The 15,842-nt window shown below is 33.4% G+C and overlaps 1 protein-coding gene across 2 annotated transcripts; it reads right to left on the reverse strand.

The window, feature by feature from the left end:
• Positions 1 to 2,509: 2,509 nt before the first annotated feature.
• On the reverse strand, positions 2,510 to 15,820 carry LOC128161511 (N-alpha-acetyltransferase 35, NatC auxiliary subunit-like). Of its 2 annotated transcripts, none has more exons than XM_052824817.1 (20): positions 15,754 to 15,820; positions 13,858 to 13,986; positions 13,608 to 13,722; positions 13,108 to 13,182; positions 12,750 to 12,917; positions 10,833 to 10,943; positions 9,099 to 9,149; positions 8,707 to 8,790; positions 8,336 to 8,444; positions 8,032 to 8,210; positions 7,819 to 7,878; positions 7,600 to 7,706; positions 6,718 to 6,883; positions 5,879 to 6,057; positions 5,487 to 5,572; positions 4,721 to 4,839; positions 3,734 to 3,874; positions 3,283 to 3,405; positions 3,103 to 3,183; positions 2,510 to 2,741 (listed from the first exon to the last, which is right to left on the reverse strand). In XM_052824817.1, exons 1-20 carry the CDS (start codon positions 15,783 to 15,785, stop codon positions 2,682 to 2,684), a joined length of 2,175 nt encoding a protein of 724 aa, XP_052680777.1. In that variant the 5' UTR covers positions 15,786 to 15,820; the 3' UTR covers positions 2,510 to 2,681. The 2 variants fall into 2 exon arrangements, with proteins under 2 accessions (XP_052680777.1, XP_052680771.1); XM_052824811.1 differs by having other exon boundaries at positions 8,327 to 8,444.
• Between the last annotated feature and the right edge of the window lie 22 nt (positions 15,821 to 15,842).

Raw genomic sequence — 15,842 nt, forward strand, 5'->3', positions numbered from 1 at the left:
AATATAGGCACCATCTGTTATCTTAATAAACAAAGGTAATGGATTTCAATGGTATACTTATGATGAAATATCTGGGTTAGTCTTAAAATGACCCAAAAGTATAAAAAACAAAACAAAACAAAAAAACAAACAAACAACGGTTACTTTGACATTATTTCTATGTATGTATTCCGTTTATGTAAGTATAACGTATTGGACTAAACTTAATTTTGATAAAATTTAATTACACTGGCATGAGGTCGTAGTAAAATATCGTGTGAACCTCTTCCTAGCGGTTATATAAGGCTTAGAAAATCTTAATATAAATAATTTTATCTGTAAGAATGCAAGAAATAAAAAAAATTGTATATAAAGGAGTATAAATTTTCAATGAGCTAACTATTTTAACCAAAATGTCTGAATCAAGAATTGTCTAAAATAAAGAATTGATATAATTTTCCTACACATACAATATATCATGAGTATATATCTACGAATACTTGTCTGCCTCCTTAGATCAATGTGGACAAAACATTCATTTATTCTTCTTTATTTTTTAAAAAACTTTTTTTCCTAAAGTCTTTTACTTATTGATAATGCTGATGATGATGCTCTACATTTTTTACGAGTAAATTCTTTGATAAGATCTTATATATTTACGTTGAAGGGAAGGATCGTGTCGATATGTATCGTATTTTTAAAAATATCAAAGAACAGTCCTGTCTGACTTTTGATCGAAATTAAACAGCATGTAGATGTCGTTAAGATTTGCATATACGAAAAATTACCAGCTGAAAGCATCATTATTTGAGTTTTGTCTGCAACAGGAAATCTAATAATATAACAAAATATGTATGCAAATATCATGGATTTCAAAAGACATGTTCTGGAAAGCAAGCAAACCCAGTCATTCATAATAATCTTTAGAAGTTCAATGAATTTATTTTTAAGTGAGATAACTTGTTGAAATACAATTAAATGTAGAGTAAATTGAAGTACATTAGAAGTATATTCAATTACCTGGGTATATCATTTTGTGTTCATGTATGTGAAAGAAGATGGGTGAATAAGGTGCGTAAAATGCCCATATGAGGAATGATTAGATACTGCAAAATTAAAATATCACTAAATCTGATACTTTTTTAAAAAGTAATTAAAAATAACGTATATTTAACGTAACATAGGTTTGTAACCCTTAAATATTTTAAATACTTGCAATATGCAAGAATGCGTGTCAAAACTTCAAAATAGTGTAATTTTTAGAACTTCAATGCCTTTTCTTTCATAAAGTGGGTCTGAGCTCCATATTTTTGTTATTGTCTCAATGCGTTTTAATGGAATTGAAACCGATTCTAATCAACAAAAACGTGGAGAGATGACCCACTATACTTTAAAAATGTCATTTTGTAGCCCAACAATTGAACGTTTTAGAAAAATAATACAAGTCCGTAAATTCGTGGCCAACGTCTCATATAGCATTTGAACATCGCACTTTGTTGTGAATGAAATGGCTCAGTGGTTAGAGCACCAGACATTAGGTAACTTTATAGAACTTGGGTTTTTAGTTTGTGGGTTCGATACCACCAAAACTTAAGGATTTATTATTTTTTTCTTATCGTTTTTTGAAATATTTCAAACTGAATATAGTCGGAAATTACCTTTTTGTAAGCTTGTTTTACAACATATCAAATAAATTATATTTAATGGAAAAAATGTTAAATCTGAAATTGTATTTTACGACTAAACCAAATGGGCAGTTGCGCCATCTTATTCCCCCATCATCTTATATGGAAGTTCATATAATATGGAGTTGTACAGATTTTGACATTCGATGTCTGCACTGCAAACTTTACCTGCATTTGAAACAAAGCATTCTAAAAGAACAGGTAAAATAAAGTTACAATATGTTGCATCATTAGGCATACTAAAATTTGTGCATGCAAAGATATAAATCATTGTTGTTATTGATTCTGAATCTCAAAATAGAACTTCATACAGATCAAAATTTTAAAAACCTTGAATAAAGACATAAAAAAATTGCGTAATTTTCCAAAGTCACACTTTATTTTCATGTCAACATGATCAAACCCGTTCAATAAAAATCACAAGGAAATGACTTCTAGTTCTGCTATATCAGTAATTTGTCATCATCAAAATTATCCATCCTTTGTCATAAATTTAGATCAAGGGCATAATTGTCTGTCTGGCTTAGCAGCAATATCGGAGTGTGCATATATGTAGTTCTGAATCTATAAGTGTGGAAAGGTTATGAGGTTCCGGAACCCTTCTTTTGACCACCTTTGCATTTTTCATGAGCCTTGCCATCAGTACCACTCAAAATATGAATTTTATTTCATAGATTTAAAGTTTTATTTCATATTTCCAAATGTCCATGCTGCTGTCATTCATTTTTCATTTATATAATACAGTTCATGTACTTTTATTCCTTCTTTTTTTAAACAGTCCACTCAACAGCCATTTTATTGGTTTTTACACCATTAGATAATCATAAATGCCAAAACAACGGAGACAGATTTGTCAGTAAAACTATTTATTGCCTCACATGTTATCACTTATCACAAACTCAACATACAATTCACAGACTTCCGATAGCTATAGCTAAACAAGTTTCCTTATAAGTTTTTTCCTGCTTTGGCATCAGATGACTTCCTGTCATGTGACCAGTGTGGACCCAATTTCAGCTACACCATTTTAATGGTTGGATACACAGGGTGTGATGTGAAATCAAAGACTGGCGGTTCCTGTAACAATTTGTACATGTATCTTATATACTTTTTAAGGGCATTTATAAGCCTTTTCTTTTAAATACACCGCCCTAATGATTTTTATTGTCTAAATGAGGCTGAGCATGGTAAAAGATCAAATGAATATTCATAAAAGGTGATTATGCATTTAGTTAAAAATGTACAATGGGATTCTCCACACATGACCTTAAACTAATCAGTTTGTTCCATTTTGGTCATTTCGCTCTACATCTGGCATTCCTATCGTCTTTGTCATTTAATTATGCAATTTTTGATACATCTAAACATGTATTTCTACATAACTTTTCTGAACTTAAAAGACCTTGGACCAATTATACAGCCAATCCAAACAACTTACTTGTGAATCTTTTTTGTGTCCTCCCATTAAAATTTTCATTACCACAAAATTCACTTTGGCCACCTTGATCATAGCTTGAACCTGAAATTGAGCACATATTGTTATTATTACTATATCCAATATAATTTGCTTTCTTTGAGGCCACCTATTCACACCAGTAAAATGATGATAACTTATTACCTCTTCTGAGGGGTTATGGAAGCTTTCCAGTAAAGATTTAGCCTGGTGAAAACATTTGCAGGCAGCTCCATACAGGCTTACAGCAGTTGCATCTGGTTCATAGCGATTCAAATCAGACATCTCCTTTTAAAAAAAAAAGGACAAAGAAAGATTATTTAGTTTTAAAACTTAGTTAATTATACTATATACTGAGTACTCTTTTAAGTGAATGATGAATATAAACGCTTTATTTTTCATTCAACATCTTTTGCTTGGTTAATTTTTTCCAAAAATAATGTATCATTCCAGCACAATAAAAAGTGTCAACTTTTCAAAACTGATTTTAACCACCAACTCTTGAGCCCAAAAAAACAATACACTAATTCAAATTCTACATCAATTTTTTTCTTTGAAGAAAAGTACTACAAATCATCATAAAAAAATTTCCATTTGAAACTGTTTTCATACTGACCTTGTATTGAACATAGGGTATATAGGGAGGGGTTGACACATTGGTGAATGGCTGGAACCTGTGCGAGTATCGAACCTCCTCACAATCAAACTGAAACTCAGGCATCTGCATCTTACCGTCCAACCGGAACCCCATTACTGCCTGCAATATAAAAAACTTGATAGATACTGTCGATTCCCACTAAACATGTGGAATTAATATCCGCCAAAAATCATGACAAGCACTGCTTACTGATTTTAAAATCTCACTTTTATTTCCTCTGGGAGTGGTGAACTATATAAAATTTTTACAAATGTTTGGTGCTTGTGATTTTATAGTCTCACAATTTAAATTAACACAAAATGGCAGAAAAGCAGAATTTAGTTCTCCCAGAGGTAAAATTGATCAATTTTCATGTAACAAAGCATGGGATATATTATTACCTACATAAAGAATTCACATGATATGTTATTCACAATGTGTTACCATACCTATATTTGAAACCATCTGCATGATACTCATCTCCAAATAATTTTTAAAATTTCACCCACTCAAATACTTGAACTTTACAGTATTTCAGTTTAAAAAAAGCAATCCTTTGAATTTTAAAATTTATTTATAATGTATTGCTAAATTTTGTAAAAGTTTGTTTCCCTATGGTACGAAGGAATGCAACCTACACAATAATTGAAACAAATAAGAACATCAAACTCCCTGCTACAAAGATTATGACGTTATCTAGTATGAGACTTCGTCTGATCTATTCATCATTGTTTTATAGAACTAACACAAATAGATGGATTTGTCTTTATACCAAGTACATGTAATTCATAACAAAGTCTGAAAAGATAAAATATAAAAACTGTATCAGATCTCCAACATTAGAGTCCTTAAAACTTCATGAAGACATATTGCTTTCTACTTTTACATAAAAGAGTTTTCAAAATTCATTAAAGCAATTGTTTTCTAGTGCTTTTTATCCTTTGACGTGTTTTGACTTCACGGTACCTTGTAGTAGCCCCCAAACATCTGCTGCCCGGCCTGAGCCAGGGTGATCTCTTTGTTCAAGGTTTTGATTCTTTTCTTCTTCTTGTTCTTTTTGTTACTTCTTCCTTTCTGTTGGCTATCTATGATACCAAACCAGAAAAGCAAGCATCAAGAAAAATCTAATCCTGTATTTAGAATATAGTTATTTTAAGAACTTGTTCATGAAACATATAAATGAATATTTGTTCCTTATTTTTCACTAAAAATGTTGTGAGTGAAGGACTGTAAATTCAGCAAAAACCTTTAGTAAAAATGAGTCTGATAAATATATTTCATATTCAAACAGAGACAAAATACAACATGACTCACAGTTGATCAATATCAATATATCTAAAAACAGATTACACTTGACAAGTATTTCCTAATAACTTAAAGGTGCATTTCACTTTATTTCTTCTTTGTGATCTATGAACCCAATTTGTCAATTTTCAACTTCAGAGGAAGAATATCATTTTTTCTTCCTAAAAAACTACTTCTTAATTTAGCCATTTCTCTGATTTATTCTCCTTTATCTTCTGCAAGAATCAATTTTAACCCAAATTACCCAGAATATATATCGTGCACATCAATCTAATTTACATACCGATATCTAAAATATAGCAGTTTGAAGGTTACATGATTTTAAATGGGCTGAGTACATGACGAGCAATATGTGCAATCAATCTATTTGCAGTAATCTGTTTCATAAGTGCATGGTTATGACCGATCATCTGCATTTACTTCTCACCTGCCATGGTTTCATTTTCTAACAAGAAGTTGTCGGCTCTGTGCAGTGTATTAATCAGCCAGGAGTATAGCATTTCATACAAGTACCTACAAAATAAAGAACAGCCACATTTAGAATGAATACTGTAAATTCCTAATCAAAAGCGAGGAATTTGTATCCATATAAAATCGCGAGAAGCACATCTCGCGGATTTTAAAACCTCGCCATTATTTTCTGAGAGTTGAGCACTACAAGAAATAAGGATAAATGTTCCGCGTTAGCGATTTATATTCTTGCGATTTGATACAAAACAGCGGGATAGCGGAATTAATTACTCGCAGAATAAATGTACATCATTTTCTATATTTGATCATTTATTCAAACTAATACACCATTGTATCCTAGACACTCACCAATAGACATAGTGGTACTCATAAGTGGCATACAGCTCCAATTCAAACCCCGCCAGCAGGTAGCTGATCATGGCCTGAAGAGTGTGGTACAGGACCCAGTTTCCCAAACAGGCAATGTGCTGGCGGTTGGGCTCCATCTTTGTCAGCATCTGATGCAGGCAAGCATCTACCTTGTCGGCCTGTTAATAAGAAAATGAAAGGTAAAATAGGTATCCCTGTATTGTGAGGTAATTGAAATAAAAGTTGCTGACCGATCAACTTTCAAGATCAGAGACTGAATTATAACAAAAATGTGTTTAAGGGGAGAGAACTTAAATATTTATTGAGATTTTATTTGTGTAAGTACTGGGAAGTTGACATGAAATTCTCTTCTGCTTTTGCAGCTAGGGGTTATACTAACCACATTACCAAAAGAAGAAGTACATGTACTCCAACTTTTATTTACATACTAGTACACAAGTAAATGCACACACATATCAGTTTCCTCTGTATCTTTTTTTGAGTCAATTAGTTTGCTTTTTTCTAAAATTCAAAATTTTCAACAAAAATGTGTTACAAGCAAATCAAAAGTCTAATTGTATCCAGATATTTCTCACAGAATTTCATAAATAAGCAAATCTATCTGACTCTGTACAATATCAAGAAAAACAAAAAACACCAGCCTAAGGCTAAGATTTTAAAAAGCATTTACTTTTCTAAAAAAATCACATCAATCATAAAAAACATGTGACCTTGGCATGAAAAAATCAATGACTAGGGCAAAAAAAGTACATATACAACTAAAATACATATATTCATGTTTAATCGCAAGAATAATTTTAATATTCCAAGAAACACACCTCTTCCTGTAAAGCAGACAGGTCTTCTAGAATGTGTGCCCACTTGTCCCTCTGTCGTGCCCGGTTATGCCCAGTTATCTGGACCAGGGCAGTAAATGGGCGCACCACCTGAACAAACCAGGCATCCACATACTGCTTGGCCTGGGAGTTATTGTAAAGGGCCGACCTGTTTTCAAAAAACCAAAATTTTTAAAAAACATCTTTGGTTATTGAACTTTTAAAAGGAAGAAAATCCATCAACTGAAATAATCACCTTTATTCAAAATGTGTTGGATTAATAATGCTGACATTTTAAAATATGATCGAAAATTTAATTTTCAAAATAAACCTTCACCTAGCTTGAAATCCATCAAAATTGAATGATTACATCATTGGAATCAAAGCACAATTTCAACATTTCATATTTATTTAACCTTTAACTCTAAAGTACAGTTTTTTCCATGCAACCTAATTTTAAACACAGAAATTAATATCAAGCATTTGCCCGAATTTGTGAATTAAAAGGACAAATGATGACTCAAAGTTTTAAAAAAAATTGTTCAAATGTATTTTAAAATATCAAATAACCTATCACATTTATTTATACTTATCTTGTAATTATGAGTATGTAAAACTTTTATATAAAAAAAAAATACATGTACATATACAACCACTGCTTCTCATATTAATTGATGTGACATGCCTATACCAGATCATTAATAACATGGTTAACATATTAGGTTAACATATATTAGGAAATAAAAGAAACTGTAAACACTGTACAGCATAGATTGCCATTCTTAGTTTATGGGATTCTAATTTTAATGGGTAAAGTTAAAAGGCATGCAGACCAAAGAATCAATGGTGGTAATCAATATCCAACAAAACATGTTATCAACATACTTCTGGCTTAGTACTGGAGGTGCTATGAAGTTTCTGATTGTGTCTTTGAGGAAATCTACCATGGTGTGTACTCCAAACACTCGCTTATTGACAGGAAGCAGTGTCAACTACAATGGAGCAAAAAATCAAAGAACTGAAATCACTGATAGCATCTACTGTCAAAAACATGGTCTTGATAATTTGTGAATTGAATCAGGAATGAATGAAGAAGAAACTGACCTGTAATATGGACCTGGATAAAACACAGGGGGAGGATTTACTAAATTCTTGGAAAGCTTCCTAGAAATGTAAATATTAAAAAAAAATTGAACAAAGACTTTTGACATATTCCAAGATTCTTTAGTAATACATAATAGTTCCTTTGCAATTAAACTGAGCTATTATCATGAATCTAAAATTAATGAATATCTACTGTTAAAATCAGCTCTGTACCATTATAATGTGGAAAGTTGTGAGTTCTGGAACTGTGGTCACAATCTGCAGCCGATATAGCAGACCTTCGATGTGACCCAAGGCTTCCTCTCGACTACGAATCACGGTGTATCGAGGAAATGTTGGAGGTAACAATCTTTGATTAACAAGTGGTTCAAATCCCATGATCGTTGGATAATCTGCAAAAAACAAGTAGCTACCTTAGTATCAAATTTTTTACTTCTCCCATATCTCTGTAATACCTGGTACATCCGTAGACAATTCTGAACCATTTTGTCATCCTACATGTACCTACCATTCTTACCCACTTCCTTGTTATCAGGCTGAATGCCCATACAGATGGTATCCCTAATAATGGGCAGTAGCTCTAGAAGCTGGCAAATCAGCTTTTGGGCCTGAGGTATACCTTCACACTGCAATACAAATAGATAACTCAAATTATATATAATGCACCAGATAAAAGGGTTTTTTTTTATCTATAATATGAACATATAGCCCATAGTCATGTTCTGTTTTGCATTTAAAACTTTATAAAACTATATATCTGCCAATTCTAACAGATTTTGGTTCATGGTAATATAATACCACACAACTTCTGAATTACATTAAAAACAGTTTCAAAAAAATTTTTTAGTAGAAAAACCTGCATTCAATAAATTATTTTCTCATCCTCACCTTTTCTTTACTGAAAGACAGAAGAGCCGTCAGAAAGAGTCTGAAGAACTTGACTCGGGAAAACAAGGCATTGGTTATCTCATGCTGTTGGTAAATTACAACATAAATATAATATAATCACAACAATGTCAGACACTGAAACAGAGGTACAGATTGTAAAATATACTTTTGGATAACAATTTCAATTCATATTTCAATAATATCTGGAATTGTTTTTTCTAAAAATCATAGATGTTAGACTACATTATGACAAGTGCATTTGACATACATAGTAAATGAACTGCTTGCTTGACCTAAATTATATGACAAAATAATCTTAAGGTATCTAGCATTTGTGGGAAAAAAAACTTATTATCGTTATTTCTATAATTTCCTACATCACCAACGGTTACCTCTTGCTCTGTCTGGGCATCCCTCTCCTCTCCTACTTTACTTCTTGTCATCTGAAGGAAAAAGCCGGATTGATGTTATTACAAACTTGTACAAGTAAAGTGCATTCGCAACAAAAAAGGAACAACAAAACCTGGACCACAAAACAATTTATACAGATGCAACATTGTTTATGTAGTATATAGGTGCACAAGGTTATTTTTTGGTTAATACATGAATTGCCACTACCTATGCCCATGTAACCCTTTGCTTAAGTTTTCCTGTTTGAACAGCAGTATATCAGATCTGTATATCTTGTGATTTAATGATTGCTTTCAAAAAACTACCATCATTTGATATCAAATAAGTTTTCTATTTCTTAAGTTGATTTAATCAAGAAACAATATCTGCAAAAGCTCTCTAGTATGCTCTCCACAAATAACAGATGCAAATGTCTGAGAAAATGAGCAAATGGTTAGCACAGAGAGAGAGAGAGAGAGAGAGAGAGAGAGAGAGAGAGAGAGAGAGAGAGAGAGATTTGCATATTTTACAAAGTGCTATTATCAAAGAACACATGAATCAGACATTTGTTACAGTATATGCGTACCTAAGTTTAATAAAACTCATGACCCATATACATATAGATCTACCATTACTTAAAATTAAAGTCAATTCTCCAGTACCTAGTACCCCTACTGATTCAAATAAATCTTTTAAAAATGATGTCAGTGAAGGTCCACCGGGTTAAATATTTATAAAACTGCGCAAAATGAACAAAAAAGTGCACTCAATGATGAACTCTCAAACACAAAAGAATTATTGCATTACCACACCCATACTTCTTTAAACTACAGAAAAATCCTTCAATTTTTCCTTGATGCTCAAACACTATGGGTGCAAATACATGGATCACTAGATGTAGTCGGACCAAATCTATCATCGTTAAATGTAGGCTTGGAAATTAATCGTTACATCTGCAGATCATCAGATGCATGATGTTGTATGCAAAAAAAAAAATTTTGCATAATTATTTTAGTTTTGAAATATTTCAATGATTTAAACAACAGAAAACTGAGAGAGCTTGACAAATGATTTGTCAAAACATTTCCATCTATTAAAAAAAAAGATCACAAACATTTGCTGGCATATCATTCATGTAAACTAGATTGAAAAGGTCATATGTTGGGGGTTTATAAATTTTGTGCAGCATTGAGATCTATACAGTTCATACCATCAATCAACCAACATTTAAAAAAAACAAATTTACATGTAAAAATTTTACACTTGTACCTCACATTAAACGATACGACCGAAGCTTGCCTCCCAAGTACATTTACATGGTACATGTTGTGGTTGTCACTTAAGCTCAGATTTTAATAGACATGACAGACATGGTTTTCCAAGTCAAAGATATATGGCCTTTCCCATCCATCTCCTATCCAATAATTTTTCCCCATTTTGAGTTTTTTTTTCATACGTCAACATGTAATCAATTCTTCCTTGCTGTGATGGGATTACATGCTCTTTTTAATTAGAGGAAAATACTGTACATCTTCATACATCATTTATTTTACTAGAATCCCTGTCCATGAATCACCATCAAGAAATTAAAAGCAGTAATCAAGAAATTCTACTCGAAATAACCGAACGTTTTCCGAAAATAAGCTATCAGGCAGGTAAATCTTGACCAAAAAGATTACTCAATTTCAAAATGGCATTCAAAACCATTTTCATCAATGAAGCACTGACAATGTTACCTTGATGATTCTGTTAAGGTCATCTTCCACCTCCTTCATCATCCCTGTGGCTCTAGCATCAGTCACATCAGCAGCCATTTTGAAACCATAGGTCAGACTTTGGAAATCTTCCTAAAGATGCACAATGATTTTGAGTCTTCATCTTTAGCATGAAGATGGGCATTTAGTATAAACTTAAAAATCAATGAAATAAAATAAATTGTGTTTGGAAATTAAAATGTGTTTTTTAAAGAGGCTGTGGGGTCCATGAAATCATCTTTAATCTCAAAAGATGTTTTTAACTACCCACAATTACCATCCTGGCACAATAAAAATTATGTGCAGCCAGTGTAATTCTCTCAAATCGTTGAATGAATTCTGTATGATATTTATAGTTAAAATTTATCTAACTTTTCTCAACATGATATTAGAAAATTACTTTAAATTGGCCATGTCCATCTCTACTTGTATGCCTCTGAGCAGGTAACCATCTTAACCAGTGTGACAAATAATATGACCTTGAACTTTAATATGTTTTACGGTGTGACCGTTGGGGCGAGCGCAGAAGGAGTCACACATAGATCTGTCATCATTGTTAAATGCAACCCGTGGACTTAACCAAACCAAAAAACTTTGCCCGCTTTGTCTCGAAAACTTTTACCACCGCAAGGAACCGGAAGATATCAAACTTTTATTCCAATGGTCCCTTACTAGGTTTATACACTTATTTATTTATTTTTTATCTCTTCTTTACCTTTTAATAATGATCATTAAAATCAATAAATTGTGTGTCTGTGTTATTTCTCATTTTGTTCCTTGTTGTTACCGGTGTTTTAATTTTCCTCTGTGACATCAATTTTGTTTTTAATCTTTTTTTTGTACGCCATATAAGCGTTGTAGACATGTGCCCTCCCCCTTTTTTTAGTGTATGATATCCAATATCATTGAAAGGTTTGACCACATATGCAACTATAACAAATACATGTAGATATTTTAACAGTTTAATTTTTTTCTTTTATTTATTCACTACAAAATGACGTGGCTACACGTAGATCTAATAATGATTAGACTTTTTTTTTTTTTTTTTTTTTATAATTTTTTGTCACCTACCTAACGTATACAATGATTGGATCAATGTGACAATAAATTTAGCATGGAACTTGCATGTGTATTTACTGAGCAAAAAAAAAACATCAAAACAAAACTAATAAGCCAAAGAGTCCACGTTAATAGTGAGCGCAGTATCAGTATTAACGGTGACTCCCTACTGTGTACTTCCTACACGTTACATTCAGTACAGATGCTTGATCCACCTCTAAATGTATCGCGGGAATATAAAATGCTAGATCACTGTGACGTCATACTTAACTTTTTGCGCTCGACAGTTTTCGTAAATTGTCGGACAAATTCGGGGAAGGAAATGACGTCATAGGTGCAGTTTTTACGTAAGCATATGTGTTATTTACTTTAAATGTTTTTAAAAGGATTTTTTATTGTTAAATGAAAATGATGTATGCGATTTACAGGTAAGAATTTTCCTTAGAAACGCTTCCTGTTCCGCCAAGTTGCTATGCACCGCAAAGGATCACTGGGATAGTAGAACGTTTTCACGTGGCCTCATAAAATTTTCTTTGAACAATGTGCAGATTTCAACTCGAATTTCCTCCGTTCGTACACGTTGTCTATGGAGCTCGCTACGCGAGCGGCGCTTCGCGCCGCCTCGCTGCGCTCGCTATTACCGGTTTTTTATTTATTGAGTTACACCATTGAAATCCCAAAACATAAAGCCCCTTCCATGTGCATATTATAGTTTAATACCTAAAAAGGAGACTAAAATCTTGATTGTTTCGGGGAAAAAATCACAAAGAAATCAAAGGGAAAATCAAACAAAGACTGTCACAACTGGTTTCATCAAAAACAATATGGGGTGGACCTCACCTCTTCAAAGACCCCTGCCCTGTTGACCCTGTCTCTGATATGGTCCACGAGTTTCAGCATCAGAATGCTGAATGCTTTCAGACATTTGTCATCTATCATGTAGGGGTTGTGTAGAAAGAGGTTGGTGAACACAGTCTGAGCTAAGGAATGGCCCTCCAACCAAGTTACCTATTGATAAAAACAAAAACATTCGAAAGATGGTGCTGATAAACTGTAAGCAAGCTTTCCTAATCAAGTAATTAGGAATTTAGAATAAGTTTTTAAAATATAAAGCAATGATTAAACTAAACCAAAAATCTCTCTCTCTCTCTCTCTCTCTCTCTCTCTCGATCTCAATCTAATTAATTACAATACCTACCAAACAAGCTAAGGATGTGTCCATGATCCCTATCAGCTCAGGAATACTCAGATCTTTTATCTTAATAGCACCACTCTGAAATAATAGCATTTTTAAAAATATTTTTCCTCCTCTATAATTAAAAAAAACTTAAATAAGTATGGTACATGTACCTAGCAAAATTATTATAATATTGCATGCGTTATTATATCAGTACATGTACTAAGTCACAAGGCTAGCAAATTACCACATTTCTATAGACCAAGAGAGATAACTCTGCTTAAAATTCATCTTATGAATCAGCTACCTGATGAATCTTCATGGAAATTATTTTTTTATTCAATCTGAAATGTGTAGGTACATGTACATAACTTAACAAATTTCCTTTGAAATGTAAAAAAAATGTGCCCAATAATGTTAATGTTTAACATTCCAATGCAATGCTTTATACATGTAATGTTATAATTGCTTTGCTTAAAATTTCCAAACAGTTTAAACTTGCTGTTCATGTATATGTATACCTCTAATGCAGAATCAAATGTGAGAACTTTCCTCTGAATCTGGTTACACATCATCCCAGCATCCATCTTAGGATCCATCATTTCAATGGCAGACATGGCTTCAAACAAGCCAAAGCTGTGTGTAAAAAGATCTTAACTATTATAAAAATCACTAAATCAGCATCTCATTTTCACACTTACCATAACTTAAGATAGGTTAGTAGTTATCACTGCGTAATATATAATTAGAAATAAGAGAATCCTAGCTCACTTTGTGTCATGAAGGAGTTCTCCCATCTGTAGCGCTGACGCCGATGACATGAACTCCTCAGTAATGTCCTTCCAGTCGTAGCGAGATTTACTGTCAACTCTACCATCGCTGCCTTGTCCACCGGGATCACTGAGATGTGCAACAAAATAAGTTTAAAGTAAATACTTGTTAAACAATGATGAATTATCAAAATGCATATTGCAGTGTTTCAATAACTGTATACAGGGAAATATTTGCCCTCGTTTTACCCCCCCCCCCCTTTCGCCCTCATTGTCAGCGGACAAATTTAAGACTAGGCGAATTTGAAGGTCTCAAAGTATCTCTCTTTGAACACAACTGTGTATGGATGAACTCAAGATGGGGCAAAATTGTTTGCAAGTGTATAAGGGTGAAAATTACATGTGCAAAAATAACCCTGTAAACAGTATTATACTTCTTATATGATAATAGTTAGTAATTGGTGTCAATTACTTCTTAGTGACGTTACACAAGCATGCTTAGGTGCTCTCCCTTGGATCACTGGAGTTTTCAAGTACAATAAAGTCAAAATAAGAATAAACCTAGCCTTGCACTATTTTTGCAATATACATCCATGTATGTGTCAACAGATTAAGAGGTATGTGACTGTCAGTCAATTTATCAGGTCTCAGTGGCTCAAAAGCGCTAGTTGGCACAGTATGCCAGAGGCTTTAGATTTGACTCTAGGTTGAGATTTGCATTTTCACTGCTATTTACATTTCTTGTGGAACATGGAAAACCCATTTTCATTCCTTTGAAACACGCTTCACACATCTTCTGTACTCTTAAAATTTGAAAACGAATTTCTGTAAAGAGGAGGAATACTTCACCATGTTAACAGGTGTGTGACTTTAGTCTAGTAGCTCAGTGCTTAAAGTGCTGGCATGATATGCTAGAGACCCTGAGTTCGAGACCCAGTTGAGACATGGCTTATTGTACTTGTACAGTAGAAATGACATCACAATCAAAGCTGAGCAGCATGAGCATGTGAAATTTTAGTACACTACTATAACAATTACTCTAACACTATAATGCATATGTACCAAATAAGGAGTGAAAATGCACTGGAACTGGGGACTGAACCCTGTCCAACATCATGAGCATTACCTATGACCACAAGATCTAAACATCCCTATTAACCTACTCTGTCACACTCCTTGTTAAGGTACACAGGTATATCTTTACCAAGTTTTCCCTTCACTACAAACAATTATAACAGATCATGGGTCAGATGACTCCCCACAAGGAATAGTGCAACAGAACCAGTGACTGATCCTTGGTCACCATACAGGCACAAGGGCTGCATTCAAGATCCTAGCTGCAAGCTATGTCAGATATCTAAGGTCCTAATGAATGCTGAGGCTGAATGAATTAATGCTGTTACAGCTAGGCTAGCATATTGTTCAAGATCATAGGGGCTACATTCAGCCATATAGTTGCTATGATCTTGAATGCAGTGCAAGAGTATCACCCGAGGACTTATAGATTTGGAAAAGCTTAATTTTTGCCCATCCGCCTGGGTAGAATGTCTTTATGAACACTTAATACATGTACATGTAATCCCTTCACAGAAATTATGATGACAGGGGAAGTCACCATATCATCTGAATATCTTCAAACATATAATAATGGTGATCATGGTACATGGGTGAATATTATTGTTAGAATTCAGTGATGGATATTGTTAATAAGGAGGACAAAAGGTCCATCCTGAATTTTTTTACACATTAAACAGGCTTGCATCCTGAATTTTTTTACACATTAAACAGGCTTGCATCTGACCTTGCATCAGCAAATGTAACGACTCTCTCGTCACTACATTAGCACTAGATAATCAGTAGATCTGCACAAGTGCCAGTGTCAGCATAAGAACCTTACCTAGGTGGTTGTGTTTGCATGGTCCCCTCCATGACCGTGTGTTGACAGGCAATCACGCATGCGCAAATTGAAAATGAAAGTAGAGTGCG

The sequence above is a fragment of the Crassostrea angulata genome, chromosome 1, assembly GCF_025612915.1.
Source record: "Crassostrea angulata isolate pt1a10 chromosome 1, ASM2561291v2, whole genome shotgun sequence".
Lineage (NCBI taxonomy): Eukaryota > Metazoa > Mollusca > Bivalvia > Ostreida > Ostreidae > Magallana > Magallana angulata.

Bases quoted from the DNA above. Each gene is read 5' to 3' on its own strand.
- LOC128161511 (XM_052824811.1), bottom strand. From the start codon at position 15,785: ATGGAGGGGACCATGCAAACACAACCACCTAG. The intron at 10,944-12,749 runs GTGAGGTCCACC...GTGCATCTTTAG, and splicing joins GGGCAGGGGTCTTTGAAGAG to GAAGATTTCCAAAGTCTGAC. The intron at 6,058-6,717 runs GTGTGTTTCTTG...TCTTATTAACAG, and splicing joins TGTCTGCTTTACAGGAAGAG to GCCGACAAGGTAGATGCTTG.